This window comes from Saimiri boliviensis, chromosome 2 (assembly GCF_048565385.1).
Source record: "Saimiri boliviensis isolate mSaiBol1 chromosome 2, mSaiBol1.pri, whole genome shotgun sequence".
Lineage (NCBI taxonomy): Eukaryota > Metazoa > Chordata > Mammalia > Primates > Cebidae > Saimiri > Saimiri boliviensis.
In genome coordinates, this window is record NC_133450.1 from 13,269,953 (window position 1) to 13,288,879 (window position 18,927).

General features: G+C 51.2%; 1 protein-coding gene across 3 annotated transcripts in view; it reads left to right on the forward strand.

Annotated features, from left to right (window-relative positions):
- IGDCC3 (immunoglobulin superfamily DCC subclass member 3) overlaps positions 1-18,927 on the forward strand; it is a 56,336-nt gene that overhangs the window by 6,744 nt on the left and 30,665 nt on the right. The window contains exon 1 of one of the 3 annotated variants that reach the window (XM_074392802.1): positions 17,057-18,672. The exons of 1 other annotated variant lie outside the window; for it this stretch is intronic. In XM_074392802.1, the coding sequence (XP_074248903.1) occupies positions 18,633-18,672 (40 nt within the window). In that variant the 5' untranslated portion in view covers positions 17,057-18,632. Of the gene's footprint in view, positions 1-17,056; positions 18,673-18,927 lie in introns of those variants that run through there. One more of the 3 variants, XM_010351624.3, reaches the window with a different exon arrangement.

An 18,927-nucleotide genomic window follows, 5' to 3' on the forward strand; every position in this document is an offset into this window, starting at 1 on the left:
TACAGCTGGTCCACAGGCTGTACTCTGAGTAGCAAGGGGCTAACGGAGACCACGTCAGAACCTCCAGTGTGGGGGTCTTCGGGCAGCATAGTGAAGCCTTTGGAACAGCGGCTTCAGGGCCAGACTTCCATGGGTCTGAACCCCAGCTCTGCCACTCAATGGTCAGTGCCCTTCGCAGGAGTTACTTAGCCCTCTTGAGACTCTGTACCCAACTCTGAAAAAATGGGCACCATTCCATCAGTCTGTCAGGGCTGTTGGAGTAGTAAATGAGGTGATGGGTCTACAGCACCTGGCACACGGCTTGGCATCTCGGAAATGCTAAGCATTATTGTTAGTGCTCAGTATTGCCCACTAATTTAGGATGAGGGCCCAGGTGTCTCAATCCTGGCTGGGCGCTCCAAGAGCCAGGATTGCCCTCACTCCCAACCTGGGGCCATCTTGTCTGGGCAGGCCCAACAGTGGTTTAATGGTAGGTTGTGGTGGCAAACAGACCTGGGCTCTGTGGGCTTGGACCCCACCAACTGTTGGTTGTGAGATCTTGGGCAAGTCGCTTCACCTCTCTGAGCCTTGGTTGCCTCATCTTTAAAATGGGGGAATGTGATGGTTCGTGTCTATAATCCCAGTACTTTGAGAGGCTGAGGCAGGAGGATCACTTGAAGCCAGGAGTTTGAGACCAACCTGGGTAACAGAGCAAGACCCTGGCTCTACTGAATAAATAAATAAATAACATGGGAGGAAATAGTATAAAATAATAATAAATACCAAGGAGAACTGTTGTGAAGATTACCTGTGATAATGTGAAGGAAGAGCTTAGCACAGGGCACAAAGGCAGTGTTCCTTAACTATTATTAAGGTACATATATATATATATATATACACACACACACACACATACATATAGATACATTCATACATATATATGTGTGTATATATGTTAGTACCTTAGTAGTACCTTACTAATAGATATATATTAGTACCTTAATAATATGTATGTGTGTGTGTGTGTGTGTATATATATATATATATATATATATATATATATATGGAGACTAAGTCTCACTCTGTCACCCAGACTAGAGTGCAGTGGCGTGATCTCGGCTCACTACAACCTCCACCTCCTGGGTTCAAGCATTCTCCTGCCTCAGCCTCCTGAGTAGTGGAGATTACAGGTGCCCACCACCATGCCCAGCTAATTTTTGTATTTTTAGTAGAGACAGGGTTTCACCATGTTGGCCAGGCTGGTCTCGAGCTCCTGACCTCAAGTGATCCGCCCACCTCGGCCTCCCAAAGTGCTGGGATTACAGGCGTGAGCCACCATGTCCAGCCAGGTACTAATAATATTAACTATTGTGACTGGGCGCGGTGGCTCAAGCCTGTAATCCCAGCACTTTGGGAGGCCGAGGCGGGTGGATCACGAGGTCAAGAGATCGAGACCATCCTGGTCAACATGGTGAAACCCCGTCTCTACTAAAAATACAAAAAAATTAGCTGGGCATGGTGGCACGTGCCTGTAATCCCAGCTCCTCAGGAGGCTGAGGCAGGAGAATTGCTTGAACCCAGGAAGCAGAGGTTGCGGTGAGCCAAGATCGCGCCATTGCACTCCAGCTTGGGTAACAAGAGTGAAACTCCGTCTCAAAAAAAAAAATAAAAATAATAATAATAATAATAATAACTATTATTATTTTAAGGAGCTAACAGAGGTGAAAACATGTTAAGTTCTGAGCTCCCTTAGTTGTGGTGTGATTCCTGGAAAGGTCCCTGGTGACCCCAGACTCTTAGAAAGAGGCAGTGGGACATGTGGAGAGGAGAGACACTCCAATTCTAGTCCCCTGCTTTCTCTGCCTCAGTAGGTCACGTACCCTCGCGGGCCCTCAATTCCTACTTCTGAAGTCCGAATCATTCTAACTTGTCTGAGGGAAGACAGTTTCACCAGCTATTCTGGAATCCCTTTTTAGCAGCAAGACCCATGGTGTGTGGCTCTGGGGGCAGGGTCTGGGGGGAGGTCTGTGGAATCAGGTTTGAGTGGGGGTTAGAAGAACGGTGGGCAGGAGCTGCTGGGGAGTACAGCCTGGTATTTAGGGGACCCTATGTAGGCCGGTGGGTCCTGGAGGGCTGTGTAACCCTGGAGGCCTCTATCACCTGGAGGTTAGTTGCTCAGGACTGGTGTATGGAATGGAAATTCTTCTCTCCTTCTTGAAGGGCAGCTCAACTGAGGAAGGCCTGAGGAAGTCTCCCCCACAGCTCCTCAAACACACACTTCTGCCTACCCATTAGGGCAGGAAGCTGCTGTCCCCAGCAATGAGTGAGTGCCCATACCTAGACCTGCCCTCATGCCAGGGCCTCACCTGTACCCAGCCATAGCTCAGAGGTAGGTTCAAACGGGTAGGGTTCAGACACTTTATCCTGCCAGTCAGCACTGCACAAACTGACCCCTTCTGACACCCCTGAGAAGCTGTGTGGTAGAAAAGCCCTTGTCTGGACACCAGGGGTCCTGTGTGGCTGTGGACAAGTCAACCAGCCTCTCTGGACCTTGCTTTTCTCATTATAAGGTTGAGGATGTTGGACTGAGGCTCATATCTGCTCTGGGGCATGAAGGCTTCCTTTTTAGCTTTTTATTTATTTTGAGACAGAGTTTCACTCTTGTTGTCCAGGCTGGAGTGCAATGGTGTGATCTCGGCTCATCACAACGTCTACTCCTAGGTTCAAGGGCTTCTCCTGCCTCAGCCACCCAAGTAGCTGGGATTACAGGCATGCACCACCATGCCCGGCTAATTTTGTATTTTTAGTAGAGATGGGGTTTCACCATGTTGGTCAGGCTGGTCTTGAACTCCCGACCTCAGGTCATCCGCACACCTCAGCCTCCCAAAGTGCTGGGATTACAGGCGTGAGCCACCAAAGGCTTCTTTTCTGCCTCCCCTGGGCCTCCTCCAAGTCTATTTCTGCCTGGTTCTTCCCATAACTGATCCCTCCCCAAAGACCGTCCCGCTTACGGTCATATCTTCCTCCCCTTCCTAAGGCAGGGAACGTTTGTGGTCTGTGGCATTCAGGCTAAACCTTCCTCTCGGTGATGGCTGCTTGCATTGTTAAATAACTGTTTTGCAGCTGGATATTCCATCTGTCTCCTCAACTAGATTTTAAGCTCCTAAAGGGCTTCTTTCTTTTGTATTTCTAATGTCCCCTGCCTGCGGAGCCTGGTAAAAACTAAATGAACATGTGGCCTTCTGGGACAAAGCTGTCTCTCTGTCTCTCTTCTGTTTCTCTCTCTGCCTCTCTTTTGCTCCTCACCCCACCCCCCTTGTAATTGATAGCACAGCTCAAAGGAACAGAAGCTTGTGAACGGGAGGATGGGCAGGGGAGTATAATGCACGCGGGTTAGGATCCTGGGGTGCTGCTGCCGCGTGCTTATCTCTAGAGGAACTGAGACTCTCTCTTCCTCACCAGATGGGGTGTGAATCAGACTAAATGGCTCAGTACCTCCTCCATGCCGGGGTCTTGGGTCTCCTGCCTTGGGCTTCACTCTGTAGCTAGACGAAGCCTATGTCCCCAGGCTCATTGGCCCCAACTGTAGGGGGAGGCCCCCCTTAGTCTCTGTGTGCAGGGCCTCCCCTCACCCCCACCCGCAGGACTTGAGTGTGGAAGTCGAACGCTTCTGGTTCCCACACCTTGGCTCCACTGTCACAGGCAGCCAGCTGGCCCCTTAAACACAATGTGCAAATCTTCTCTGTTCCCGTTCCTGGCATTGTCAGCGGCCAGGCGCCTTGGCTGGGAATGTGGGCCGGTGAATAGGAGAGGCATTTGCAGCCTGCAAATGAAACAGGCCCCCAGCCCCCCTTAACCCTCTGTCCCCTCCCCACCCCCAGGGAGAAAGGACTTTTTCACTCCTGGCCTTCTTGTATTGCTTTTCCCTTTCCCCTCTTCTCTCCAGAGTGCCTGCAGGCTGGTGTGTGTGTGTGTGTGTGTGTGTGTGTGTGTGTGTGTGAGGGAGGAGGAGGGAGAGAGAGAGAGAGAGAGAGAGAGAGAGAGAGAGAGAGAGAGAGAGAGAGTTTTCCACAGTAGCTTGAAGGCTGTTCTCCATAGCCTTCAAAAAATGTAGAATGCAATGGAAGAGGACTCAGGATGATAAACCAAACAGCTCACTGCTGTCTTTGTTTCAGCTGGCCTGCGTGATTCCACAAAAGTGTCTGCCTGTGTAACTAACCTGTGAAACCTTTATTTTCTATGGCCATAGTCTGGTTGCAAACAAGGAATGTAGAGACCCGGAGTGAGTGAGTGAGTGAGTGTGTGTGTGTGTGTGTGTGTGTGTGTGTGTGTGTGTGTGTGTTGCCAGGTGAGTCTGAGCATACAGGTGTGTGCCTGAAGGATGTCATGGGGCTTAGGGTTGGGGTCCATCTCTTCTCAAAGGCTCTCCTGTGGAATCCCTCTTCTCCTGAGCAGGCTAGAAAGCTGGAGTGGACAGACCCAGCCTCAGACAAGATGAGGTGATAGGTAATTTTATTAGGTCCTGTAAGGGACTGACCCTTACCCAACCAGCTGAAGTGAGAGGAGGGGGCAAGCCCTGGGGCACTGGGTGGAGGGTGGGGCTTACATTTGGGGTATTTGAATGTGGCCATAGCACCTCCAGGAGTCTGGGCTTTTTTTTTTTTTTTTTTGAGACAGTCTCACTATGTTTCCCAGGCTGGAGTGCAGTGGCGTGATCTCAGCCTCCTGGGTTCAAGTGATTTTCCTGCTTCAGCCTCCCTAATAGCTGGGATTACAGGCGTGCACCACCAAGCCTGGCTAATTTTTTTGCATTTTTATTAGAAACAGGGTTTTGCCATGTTGGCCCGGCTGATCTCAAACTCTTGGCCTCAAGCGATCCACCCACCTTGGACTCCCAAAGTGCTGGGATTACAGGCGGGAGCCACTGTGCCCCGCCTGGGCCATAGTTTTCTTATTCACTGGGTGGCTGCCCAAAATCTAGTTGCACTCTTGCAAGCCTGATGACCTGTGCTGTCCCATCCCCAAGAAAGAACCTCTCCCTGATTTCTGAGCTTGCTCTCCCTGCCCCCAACTTTGTTCACCCTGTTCTAAGAAATGCCTCTGTAACTGCCCTCAGATGTAAGGAGAGCAGAAGAGAGGGCTTTCTACGAGGTCCCTGACGAGGGGCACGGGGACCCAGTGAAGGTAGGAAGCTGGGGGCTGAACAGAGAGGCCTGAAGAGTGGCAAGTGGTGGGAGCTGCTGGCAGACCCTAGATGGTAGGGAGATGCAGGGGTCAGGGTGGGCTTAATGCAGGCAAGCCCATGGGGGCCAGGACTGGCTCACCTGACTCAGGTGGGAAGAAAATGTGACGCAGAGGGCTGGTGTCCCAGGGGCTCCACCCGCCCTTCTCCCTCTCTCCTCTGGGTCTTGGTGTCCATGCTCCTTGGACTTTGACACTCCTCACCCCCACCCCCCACCTCTGCCTTCCTCTGAGGCTACATTTTGAATATTGGTCTTTCACATCCCTCTGTCCCAGTTTCTCCTGCCCTGTCCTCCCAACCGTCTTCAGCTTTCTTCCTTTCTCCAGCTCCTCCTCCCTCCTTCTTCTTTATTGTTGTATCCTTCTTCCTGCCTCTTTCTTTATCTTTTTTATTTTATTTTTTAAAGATGGGGTTTCACCATGATGGCCAGGCTGGTCTTGAACTCCTGACCTCAGGTGATCCACCCACCTCAGCCTCCCAAAGTGCTAGGATTACAGGCGTGAACCACTGTGCCCGGCCATCTTTGTTTGTTTGTTTGTTTGTTTTGAGACGGAGTTTCGCTCTTGTTACCCAGGCTGGAGTGCAATGGCACAATCTCGGCTCACCGCAACCTCCGCCTCCTGGGTTCAGGCAATTCTCCTGCCTCAGCCTCCTGAGTAGCTTGGATTACAGGCATGTGCCACCATGCCCAGCTACTTTTTTGTATTTTTAGTAGAGACGGGGTTTCACCATGTTGACCAGGATGGTCTCGATTTCTTGACCTTGTGATCCACCCGCCTCGGCCTCCCAAAGTGCTGGGATTACAGGCTTGAGCCACCACGCCCGGCCTTTTTTTTTTTTTTTTTAAGAGGCAGGATCTCACTCTGCTACCCAGGCTGGAGCATAGTGGAGTGATCTTGGCCTTGAATTCCTAGGCTCAGGAGATCCTCCCACCTCAGCCTGAGTAGCTGGGACTAATTTTTTAAATTTTTCTTTTTTTTTGAGATAGGGTCCCGCTTTGTTGCCCAGGCTGGAGTCCAGTGATGTGATCTTGGCTCACTGCAACCTCCACCTTCTGGGTTCAAGTGATTCTCCTGCCTCAGCCTCCTGAGTAGCTGGACTACAGGCACATGCCACCACTCGCAGCTCATTTTTGTATTTTTAGTAGAGAAGGGATTTCATCATGTTGGCCAGGCTGGTCTTGAACTCCGGACCTCGGGTGGTCCACCTGCCTCGGCCTCCCAAATTGCTGGGATTACAGGCATGAGCCACGGCGCCCAGCCAACTTTGAAAATTTTTTTGTAGAGATGGGGGTCTCACTATGTTGCCAAGGCTAGTCCAAATTCCTGGCCTCAAGCCATCCTTCAACTTTGGCTTCCCAAAGTGCTGGGATGACAGGTGTGAACCACTGTGCCATGGCTGCCTCTTTCTCCAGCTGTGAGAATTCCTGTGTTTACCACCTTCTGCTGTGTTTAGAGTGGGATTTCTGTTTCAGAAGCAGAAGTAGGTGAGCTCAGGCCTCTGCAGAGACTAAGGAGAGAGACTGGGAAGATGAGGTTCAAAGAGAACACCAAAGGATGGGGTTTGTAGCCTCCCAGCAAGTCACGGGCTCCCTGGGGAAAAAGACTTTTGCTGAGAGAGGAATCTGAGAACCCTGGTTAGGGCCTGTTTGTGAGCTTGGTCACTGACACTGACACTGACCACAGTGGGAGGTGGGGGCAGCCCTGGGCTGCTCTCTGGAATGCTGGTGTTAGGTTGCAGTGCAGATGCAGGCAGTGATAATGGGCAGGAACTGGACTTTCTGGTCTGGCTGCTGCCCCCAAGGCCATTGGAATGTGAGGGGGTGGGTACTATCAAGAGGCCTCAGGGACTTGGGGTGGGCAGATGGAGACCAGACCACCTAAATGGAGAGGAGGGGACAGACCACCATGAGAGAGACCCAAGCTCTAGCCCTTTCATTGAGCTGTAGGCTGCAGCCACAGAATCCTAAAATTCTCAGCCCCCTTAGATCCTTAGGGGTCTTCCCGGTCTCCTGGTAGGGTTAGAGCTTTGGGAAGAACCTGGGTGCTCTAGTCCAACCTTCTCATTTTACAGAGTTGGAAACTGAAGCCCCAAGGGAGTAACCTGCCCAAGGACATGGTTGGTCCTCCAGCCTGGGCAGGTAAAGGAGTCCCGGCTTTATCAGACTTCTGAACCCAGGCCTTCCCCAGTACCTCACTCTTCTCTGCCCTCTGGATCAGAAAGGGGGAGTCTTATATGCTCCTCCCTGAGGACACACTGGTGTGCATGTTTCTATTTTTTTTTCTTTTCTTTCCTTTTCTTTTTTGAGACAGGGTCTCACTCTGTTCCCCCAGGCTGCAGTTCAGTGGTACGATCTTGGCTCACTGCAGCCTCTACCTCCTGGGCTCAAGCAGTCCTCCCATCTCGGCCTCCCCAAAAAGCTGGGACTACAAGCACATGATACCACACTCGGGTAATTTTTGGATTTTTGGTAGAGACAGGGTTCTGCCATATTTTTCAGGCTGGCCTCAAATTCCTGGGCTCAAGCAATCTTCCCTTCTCAGCCTTCCAAATTGTTGGGATTACAGGTGTAAGCCATCACACCTGGCCCCTCTGTTTTTCTTTAGTCCTGCCCTGGTTTGTCTGTGGGTGTGGGCTTGTTAAGCCTTGGATGTGGGCTCCTGACCTCCATGGCAGATTGCAGAGGGTCTCTTGAGTTTCTGAAGCACTGTGGAGGCTGAGCTGAGCAGGTTTGAGGGCTACCTATGCGCTGGTTTTGGAGAGAACTAGCTAGTAACAATAAACGTAGTCAGAGTAATATGGGGCTGCACGGTTCTAGGCCCATTCTGTGCTCATTTATTTAATTCCCACAGTTCCATTAATAGGAATTCCTAGTCCTATTTTACAGATAAGTAAATGGGATCCCAGAATGATTAATTAACTTGGCCCAGGGTACATGGTAAGTGGGGAAGCTGGGATTTGAACCCGGTTCTGCCTGACCCAAAAAGTTCACTGGCCTGAATGTCTCTAGCAGGGGCTCAAACCCCTGGAGAACCTCTCAGTATTTATGCCTCAGAAACAAAAGCAGATACCCGGGGCCATGCAGGTGGAGTAGGGGAGTCTAGAGATCAGAGAACAGCTTAGAATCCTGGCCAAGGTGGGAGCCACTTCTGGGTGGGCCAGGCAGGGTTACATATTCCATGGCCTGGCCGCTGCTGGGACGTCCCAGATATGGGAGGCTCTGTGTAGAGAAGTCTTACTGTGCCTGTGAGGCGGATCAGAGCCGGCTGAGAACCGGGGACGCCGGGAGGTGGCTGGGACTGCTGGAGGTAGAGGTGGGAGCTGCTTCTTCCTGTGGAGGAAAGACAAATCCCCCCTCCTCTCCGCTCCCTTTCCCTTTCTTGTTTCCGCATAATGACGCTGATTGCTCCACATCTGTCATAATTACTCTTTGTTTGAAAATTCAGAACAAATCACAGGAGAGGAACTGGAATGGCTGGAGAAGGCTCCTTCTCTCCAGGGGTCCTGGCAGGAGGTGGGGGTGGAAGGGAAGAGCCATAATCATCCTGGAGGAACCGAGACAGCTGATTGTCCTTGTCCTGTCCCCTTGCCTGGGCAATAGCCACAGCCCCCAGGGAAGGTGGCCTACGCCCTCACGGAATTACATGCCCACCCCCCGCCCCCCCGGCCAACAGACCATGGTGGAGGGGGGGATTCTTCTTCCTCCCACATTATCCCACTCCTTGCCCACCAACTTGGAGGAGGGGTCTGCATTATGTCCCCTGCCCTTTTGGCGCCACTGAACAATGGATTGGACAGCAGGTTGAGGGGTAGGTGGTGCCTGCTGGAAAGGCGCCTGTCCCCAGCACAGTGCAAGGGCTCTTACTGGGGAGGGCTTTGGGGCAGTTGTGGCTGACAGACCCTGGGGCCAGGCTAGCATTGGGTCTCCGGAGTGAGAGCCAAGCATGGGGGACCACTGCTTCCGGGGAGCACCAAACCACACTCTCTTGGGGGTCCATCAGGAGGCCCTGGATGCTCAGTGCTGCACACTCGCTTCCCAGCCTGACTTCTGGTGAGGATCCTGGTTCCCATCCCTAGCCCGAAGGCCCTTGGTTTTGTCTCATCATTCCTGGAGTATGAGCCCAGGTTTGTGACCCTGTCTGCTATGAACATCCTTGTATGTTTCCCTCCCAACCTAGCCCCTTTCCATCAAAGACAACCTAGAATTTACCCCCAAACCAGCCAGGCATGGTGGCTCACACCTGTAATCCCAGCACTTTAGGAGGCCAAGGTCGGCGTATCACCTGAGTTCAGGAGTTCGAGACCAGCCTGGCCAATATGGTGAAATCCTGTTTCTAGTAAAAAAATTTTAGGCCGGGCGCGGTGGCTCAAGCCTGTAATCCCAGCACTTTGGGAGGCCGAGGTGGGTGGATCACGAGGTCAAGAGATCGAGACCATCGTGGTCAACATGGTGAAACCCTGTCTCTACTAAAAATACAAAAATTAGCTGGGCATGGTGGCACGTGCCTGTAATCCCAGCTACTCGGGAGGCTGAGGCAGGAGAATTGCCTGAACCCAGGAGGTGGAGGTTGCGGTGAGCCGAGATCGCGCCATCGCACTCCAGCCTGGGTAACAAGAGCAAAACTCCGTCTCAAAAAATTTTTTTTTTAATTAGCTGGATGTGGTGGCACATGCTTGTAATCCCAGCTACTCAGGAGGCTGAAGCAGGAGAATCACTGGAACCTGGGAGGTAGAGACTGCAGTGAGCCAAGATCATGCCATTGCACTCCAGCCTGGGTGACAGAGAGAGACTCGGTCTCAGAAAAAATTATCCCCAAACCTCACTGGTAATGAAACCCCACGTGCTGTCACCCTGCAGTGCACCCCAACAGGACCATTGGTGGGTGTGACACCTCATGGTGCTGGAGCCAGTGAGAGATGCAGATAGTCCTGCACTGACAACCGGCTCTAGATTCGAGCTCCCTCTCTGAACACTGTTGGGCCTGTTTGTCTTTGTGGAAAATGGAAGGGCGCACTGCCCTGCCATTAGTCATTCTGAAGGGGAGAGGATGAGTAAGGCCCAGGCATTTGTGAAGTGTAGAGTCCTGTGCACCCCCCCATCTCCCCACCAGTGGGGGCAACCTTTGTTCTGGCTTCGTATTAGCAGACCAGAGAAGCCAGGGGAGTCCTGGAGACAGGACGTGCCTGGCTTGGAAGGGGCACCTCCTCTGGCCCCACCATCATAGACTGAAGGTCACGAGAGATGCTTGGACCTGACCCCGACACCATAATGCTTACCTCTGCACCCTCCCTGGCTCCCACTTCCAGGAGAAGCTGCTTTTAACATGTAAAATTTCAACTCACCCTTGTGTGACTTTGGGCCCATCCGCTCACCTTCCTGGGCCTCTAATTTCCTCCTAGGCGGAAGGTGGAGTGGGGTGACAGGATTAAAAGATTCCTAAAATCTCTTCCCTGTTCTAAAAGTTCTTGGACATGGCCCCATTTTCACCCTGAACACGGCCCTCAACTTTTCCCTCTGCCTCCCTCCAGGCCCCCCAGCTCCCTCTGTGGAACACCCGGCCTAGCCTCCTCTTTTTTTTTTTTTTTTTTTTGAGATGGAGTCTTGCCTTGTTGTCCAGGCTGGAGTGCAGTGGCACCATCTTGGCTCACTGCAGTCTCTGCCTCCCAGGTTCAAGCTATTCTCCTGTCTTAGCCTCCCAAGTAGCTGGGATTACAGGCATGCGCCACCATGCCTGGCTAATTTTGTATTTTTAGTAGAGGCGGGGTTTCTCCATGTTGGTCAGGCTCGTCTTGAACTCCTGACCTCATGATCCGCCCGCCTCGGCCTCCCAAAGTGTTGGGATTACAGGCGTGAGCCACCGCGCCCGGCCTGGCCTACTCTTTTTTTTTTTTAAATGTCAGGATGAAAGTTTTGAGAATAGCGCCCTTGTCATTCTCCCTCTTTACCCCCCCTCTGTCGCCGCCCTCCTGGCTCCTGCCCGCGCGCGTGTCCAAAGCAGCCCAGGGCCCGGAGTTTCAGGACGCCGGCAGGTCCCTGGTCGCCGGGCGCCTGGCTCCGCCCTGGGCGGGGCGCAATGGGCAGAGAGCAGCGGCCGCCGGAGCGGCTCTGCAGCAGGCTCCGAAAACGATGCCTCGCCCTCGAGGCGGGAGGAGGGGCGCCACCCCCAGCATGGCGGCGGGATCCAGTGCAGTTAGCGCTGCCCTGCGCGGTTTCTCGGCTGTCAAGTCACCGAAGCACGTGGCCGACTGTGTCTGCGGGTGTGTCCTCGCTTCCGAGGCTCCCAGCATCCAGGATGTGGAGGCCCTTCGGCCACTACTCTTTTAGGCTGCTGTGGTTAGCATTTCCAGATATTTTCATCTGGAAACTTGGGAATTCACCCCTATCAAGCCTGGAATGGGTCTAAGAGAGGGAACAATGGAGAGTTGGGGTTAGGGGGGAGCTTGGGATTTGCCTGGGGGAATCTATGGGGGGAGGGTCTCAGTTCTCAGGTTCCAGCCATCCCCTCTTCCTCCCAACTGGCTTGGGGTGTAGGCCAGGGGTTTTTCTTTCTTTTCTCTTTTTTTCCTTTCTTTCTTTCTTTCTTTTTTTTTGAGACGGAGTTTCGCTCTTGTTACCCAGGCTGGAGTGCAGTGGCGCGATCTCGGCTCACCGCAACCTCAGCTTCCTGGGTTCAGGCAATTCTCCTGCCTCAGCCTCCGGAGTAGCTGGGATTACAGGCACGTGCCACCATGCCCAGCTAATTTTTTGCACCTTTAGTAGAGACGGGGTTTCACCATGTTGACCAGGATGGTCTCGATCTCTTGACCTCGTGATCCACCCGCCTCGGCCTCCCAAAGTGCTGGGATTACAGGCTTGAGCCACCGCGCCCGGCCTCCTTTCTTTCTTTTTTTGTTCTTTTGAGGCAGGGTTTTGCTCTGTCATCCTGGCTGGAGTGCAGCAGCACGATCATGGCTCACTGCAGCCTCAACCTCTGGGGCCCAAATGATCTTTCCACCTCAGCCTCCTGGGACTACAGGCCGGCACCACCACACCCAGCTAACGTATTTTTTATATTTTTGGTAGAGATAAGACCTTACTATGTTGGCCAAGCTGGTCTTGACTCCTGGCTCAGACAATCCAACTGCCTCGGTCAAAGTACTGGGATTACAGGCTTGAGCCACTGTGTCCATAGGCCAGGGATATCTGACAAGGAACAAGAGCTAGACAAAAGTTTATGGGCAAATCTTGAAATAGGCCAGGTTCGCTGGGCACCATGGCTCACGCCTGTAATCTTAGCACTTTGGGAGGCTGAGGCAGGTGGATCACTTGAGTCAGAAGTTCAAGACCAGCCTGGCCAACATAATGAAACTTCATCTTTACTAAAATTACAAAAAATTAGCCAGGTGTGGTGGTATGGCCTGTAATCCCAGCTACTGGGGAGGCTGGGACAGGAGAATCACTTGAGCCTCGGAGGCAGAGTTTGCAGTGAGCTGAGATTGTACCACTGCACTCCAGCCTGGGCAACAGAGCAAAACTCTGTCTCAGAAAAAAAAGAAAATGAAAAGGAAGAAAGGGTCCAGATGCTCTTGCTAGCGTGCTGATTGGTCAAATGGGATTTGGGCTCTAGCTTGAGCCAGAGTTGAATAGGACCTTAGAGAATTGAACCCCAGTATTTGACTTGCGACAAACGCCACTTCTCAGATCTTTTTCTTTCGTCTTCAGATTTGGTTTCTTTTTCCCTCCCCCAACTTGGTTTTTTTGGTTTGTTTGTTCGTTCGTTTGTTTGTTTGTTTTTGCCTCTTACATGGAATGTCCTTCTCTTTCTGCAACAATTCCCTTCATCCTAATTTTGAGGTCTCTTAAAATTGTATTCCAATTCTCTCGTACCTTAGAGAAGCCCTGTCTAATTTAGTCTCACTTGCAGATTGGATTAGAATATTCTTGACTCCATTATCTCAGATCACCCATAATGATATTACATAGAAAGATCCTCAGCCTTGAGGCTGTTTGATATTCATGCCCTCCTCTGTTTCTGATTTTCACTTCTTAAATCAGTCATTTTCCCATCAAACCATAACAAAATCAGGATCATTACAGGCAGGTTGGTATGAGGTTGGTAGGATCAAGGCTTTCCTGAGATAAAGTGATACTGTTTTATCACATCAATTTGAGAAGGATCCATTGGGCTGTATGTCCAGCTTTGCTTTTGGTGGGGGGAGGTGGAGGGAATCAGAACACAGGGTTCATGCTGGAATTGCAAATATATCTCATCCCTCCCACTCATTTGCAAACCTCGTGGGGAGGGGCTAGCTCCTTGGCATCCTCAGGGCTTGGCCTGGAGTTGGTATCTGATGAAGGTGAAAGAATGGGGAGCTGTGGGAATGATATGGGAGGATAGGAACACCTCCTACCTGCTGTGGGTCACTCACCCTCAGGAGCTCAGCAGCTGGGATTGGGGGAGGGCAGATGAAGCTGAATCAGATATTGCTCCTGAAAGGCCTATAGGAGCATTTCACCTAAGCCCTTCTCAGCAGGCTTCTGAGTCCCTACTGTCAGGAGCTGAGAGTGGCCCTGTCTGACTGCTCTTGGCTCAAAGATGAAAGGGTCTTATCCACTTCTCTGCATCTAACTATACCCTAAGTCCTCAATTTCAGTCTCTTCTGGTATTAAAGGGCACCCAAATATCTCCATTCTGTTATCTTCCCTGAAACACCCTTATTCCAAGACCTGGCCATTGGCCACTTGGGAGAAGATGGAGAATAGGCTAAGTCACAGGTGCCATTACTAAGTACTGAGTGAGAAGGGCTTGCTTGGCCTGGTGAGTTCAAACCTCAGTCTGCCACTCCAGAAGAGGTGGCTACTGGTAGTCACCTCAGGATGGAACACTCTCCCAGGAAAGGTGGAGAAACTTGCAGGATTCCAGACCACCGGCCTTACTCTCGGACGACCTCACAGGCCAGGCTCCATGCTAAAGAGCATGCCTCTTCCCTACAGCGCCCTGTGCATGCCCTGCAGAAGGCCTGTCCCTGCATGGGCATGCCTGCCTTTCTGTTATAATCAAAATGACAACCAAGCATTCTGTGAACCCATGTTGCTGTGGCAATGGAGAGGAAAAAAAAGACACATACTCTTATTATTATACTCATTATGTTCCTATCAGAATACTTACCCATGGAACATTATTTTTAAAGTTACTCATGTGGTTACTCAAGTAGTGAGTCTCTCATTTGGACCTGGAGGCTCTTCTTGCTTTTTTAATATATCATTTATCAAAGTATAATTTATCTGAGGATTGGCCACTTAGGCACCCTTGTTGAAATCGGGGCAACCCATAAAGGCATACATATAGAGATAAATAGTGCCAACTGTATTTGTAGTTACTGTTTGAATGACCATTTTAGTCTTGCAAAATGAAGCTGGTGGCCTGTATAGCATTAGAATGGTTTTGGGGCCCCGTGCAGTGGCTTGTGTCTCTAATCGCAGCACTTTGGGAGGCTGAGGTGGGCAGATCACTTGAGCCCAGGAATTAGAGGCCAGCCTGGGCAACATGGCAAAACTCAATCTCTACCAAAAATACAAAAAATTAGCCAGGTGTGGTGGTGGGTGCCTGTAGTCCCAGTTACGTGGGGGATTGGGGTGGGAGGATTGCTTGAGCCTGGGAGGCTGAGGCTGCAGTGAGCTGAAATCACTCCACTGTACTCCAGCCTGGGTGACAAAGTGAGACCCTATTTAGAGCCTTAGGTAGAAGAAATACAACTCTAAGATGAACATTTAGTAGAGTTATAAAGAAAAACATTTTGATCACACCTGTGATTATGACCCAGGTTAGATTAAACCTTGATTCAGGAAAACGATGAGTTATACTTAAATTTTTTTTTTTTTTTTAATTGCATTTTAGGTTTTGGGGTACATGTGATGAACATGCAAGATTGTTGCATAGGTACACACATGGCAGTGTGCTTTGCTTCCTTCCGTCCCCTCACCTGTATCTGTCATTTCTCCCCATGCTATCTCTTCCCACCTCCCCACCCCCCGCCCCTCCCCCATTTCCCCCCAACAGACCCCAGTGTGTAGTGCTCCCCTCCCTGTGTCCATGTGTTCTCATTGTTCAGCACCCGCCTATGAGCGAGAATATACGGTGTTTGATTTTCTGCTCTTGTGTCAGTTTGCTGAGAATGATGGTTTCCAGGTTCATCCATGTCCCTATAAAGGACGTGAACTCATCGTTTTTGATGGCTGCATAATATTCCATGGTGTATATGTACCACATTTTCCCTATCCAGTCTATCATCGTTGGGCATTTGGGTTGGTTCCAGGTCTTTGCTATTGTAAACAGTGCTGCAATGAACATTCGTGTGCACGTGTCCTTGTAGTAGAATGATTTATAATCCTTTGGATATATACCCAGTAATGGGATTGCTGGGTCAAATGGGATTTCTATTTTTAGGTCCTTGAGGAATCGCCACACTGTCTTCCACAAAGGTTGAATTAATTTACACTCCCACCAACAGTGTAAAAGTGTTCCTATTTCTCCACATCCTCTCCAGCATCTGTTGTTTCCCGATTTTTTAATGATCGCCATTCTAACTGGTGTGAGATGGTATCTCAATGTGGTTTTGATTTGCATTTCTCTGATGACCAGTGATGATGAGCATTTTTTCATATGTTTGTTGGCCTCCTGTATGTCTTCTTTTGTAAAGTATCTGTTCATATCCTTTGCCCATTTTTGAATGGGCTTGTTTGTTTTTTTCTTGTAGATCTGCTTTAGTTCTTTGTAAATTCTGGATATCAGCCCCTTGTCAGATGGGTAGACTGCAAAAATTTATACTTAAATTTTTAAAAGCTTTTCATGTATCACTGTCACTGCTAGTGCTTGGTAGTGTTAGATACCGTTAGTTGGTCAGAGCAAGAAACAATTTGGCTGCTGCTCATTTGGTCCCTCAATAAGTGTTGTCCAGGCCAGGCATGATGGCTCATGCCTATAATCCCAGCACTTTGGGAGGCCGAAGTGGGCGGATCACCTGAGGTTGGGAGTTCAAGACCAGCCGGACCAACATGGAGAAACCCCCGTCTCTACTAAAAATACAAAATTAGCTGGATGTGGTGGTGCGTGCCTGTAATCCCAGCTACTCGGGAGGCTGAGGCAGGAGAATCACTTGAACCCGGGACGCGGAGGTTGTGGTGAGCTGAGATCACTCCATTGCACTCCAGCCTGGGCAACAAGAGCGAAAATTCCCTCTCAAAAAAAAAAGAAAAGTGCCGTCCATTCTTTGATTTTATTCTGAAATAAATTGATGGATAGATGGATGCATCTGCGCAAGGATTCGGCTATGGGCTGCCTACAAAGTGCTTATAATTGAATTATGGTGATGTGGACATTAGAAAATGTTGCGGCCTCAGAAAGAGCTCTGTGATATGTGTCAAGTAAGTGGTGTAAACAAGGGCTATTGGTTTAGCCCAACAGCCTCCTGTTTATCTGTCCCACACTAATTATTTAACAGATAAATAATTTATTAATCATGTACTAAATCTGATCGAACCCTGGGACATAAGAATAGCATTCTTCCGCCGGGCACGGTGGCTCAAGCCTGTAATCCCAGCACTTTGGGAGGCCGAGGCGGGTGGATCACGAGGTCGAGAGATCGAGACCATCCTGGTCAACATGGTGAAACCCCGTCTCTACTAAAAGTGCAAAAAATTAGCTGGGCAGGGTGGCACGTGCCTGTAATCCCAGCTACTCAGGAGGCTGAGGCAGGAGAATTGCCTGAGCCCAGGAGGCGGAGGTTGCGGTGAGCCGAGATGGCGCCATTGCACTCCAGCCTGGGTAACAAGGGCGAAACTCCGTCTCAAAAAAAAAAAAAAGAATAGCATTCTTCCTTTAGATGGAATTAGTCAAAGAGCCCATCAGAAGAGGTTAGGAAGTCCATGTTTCCAGGAAAAGGATCTACATACAGAATTGAGGGGTATTAAAAGAGGTCCAGGACGGGTGCTGTGGCTCAGGCCTGTAATCCCAGCACTTTGGGAGGCTGAAATGGACGAATTGCCTAAGGTCAGCAGTTTGAGACCAGTCTGGCCAACATGGTGAAACCCCATCTCTACTAAAAATACAAAAAAATTAGCCGGGATGGTGGTACATGCCTGTAATCCCAGCTATTTAGGAGTCAGAGGCAAGGGAATTGCTGGAATCCGGGAGGCCAAAGTTGCAGTGAGCCAAGACTGGCGACTGCACTCCAGCGTAGTTGACAGAACAAGACTCCGTTCTGTCTCAAAAAAAGAAAAAAGAAAAGAAAAGAAAAAAATCAGGTCTATTCTCAAATCAGCAAATCTCCAAGAGTATCTATCCTGTACCTGCTTGCCTCCTCTGAGCCAAGTACTCCGAGGGACAGCACAGAAAGATAAGATGCTTCCTGACCTTGAAGGATGTAATCTTCCCCGTTCCTCCCGCCCCCCTACCTTTAAAAAAAAACCCAGCTTGTTTGGTGGTGATGGTGAAAAAGCAGCCTGATGTAGCACAAAGAATCTCTTGAATGTATAAATAGTGTGACCCTTGGCTTGTCCATCTGCACCGTGGTTTCCTTTAGCTCTGATTGATTTCTAAGTTGAGCCACCTCATATCCTCGCCTGTGAAAAAAGAAGTGCCTCAGCCCCCCTGGGCTTCTTGTGGTGCCATGGCGTCCAGGGGCATGTGATTGAAACTCTGCTGCTACCATCAGCCCCACCACTCTCCTCGGGACCCACATCGGATCAAAACAGTGGCTTCCCTGCTTGGACGTTAAATCCAAATTCTGAGGCGTCGCTTTGCAGACCTCCCCTTTCTGACCATTTCCCTCTTTCCGACCCTCTAAGCCCCTTCATCAGTCCAGGCTCCCCACAGTGCCCCCTCTTCCCTCCTGTTGCTTTCCCTCTCCTGCCTTCTCTACCAGCATCTCTCCCAGCCATTGCATAAACCTCTGCAGTCCTTTCAGGTTGGTGGCGCACAGCTGGGCACTAAGGTGTGTAAATTCCCCACTCGTTCTCCAAGTGTTTTGTGTGTATCCGGCGAAATGGGATTAGGTCTTTGAATGCAGGGCCGTGCCCGTTTTTCCTGAATTAAAGACAACTGGGTGCCCAGCTAGGGGCCCCCGAGAATCTGCAGGTGGAGAAGGCTCGGGGAGGGGCCCGGAGGGAGGGGCCAGGGCGAGTCCGGAGGCCGCGCGCGTCCGCCCAGCTTCCGCGGAAGGGGAAGGGCTTCTTTCCTTGGGGAGACAGGCACCGCTTCCTCAGTTTCCCTCCGCCGCCGTCGAGGGCGCCGGGGCCGGGCCCAGCTGGGGAATCCGAGGCGCTGGGGGAGGGGGTGGCGGGAAATGGTGCCCCGCTCGCCCCAGCGACATCAAACCCTCGTTTGGCGTGCGAGGACAATGGCTGTCTTATTTTCTCCATTCGCCGCGCACAATGCCGGATTCTCTCATTCACCCGCGGTGGTGCGAGCGAGGTAATTAGCCAGCGCCATTCAGCGCGGACACTATTGCTATGCGGGAGGGGGGCGGGACGCCCGCGTCGGCTGGGATTAGCCGCGGGCCGGGGCGCAGCTGCGGCCACTTCAAAGGCGGCGCGCGGCCCGGCCGGCTGTGGGAACCGGCCCCCGCCTCGGCCCCGGCCGCCGGGAAGGGGCCCGCCGCGTCCTCCCGGCCCGCGCCCTCGCCCGCCGCCCCTGCCGCGCCCTGGGCCGGGGAGCCTGGGGCGGCTC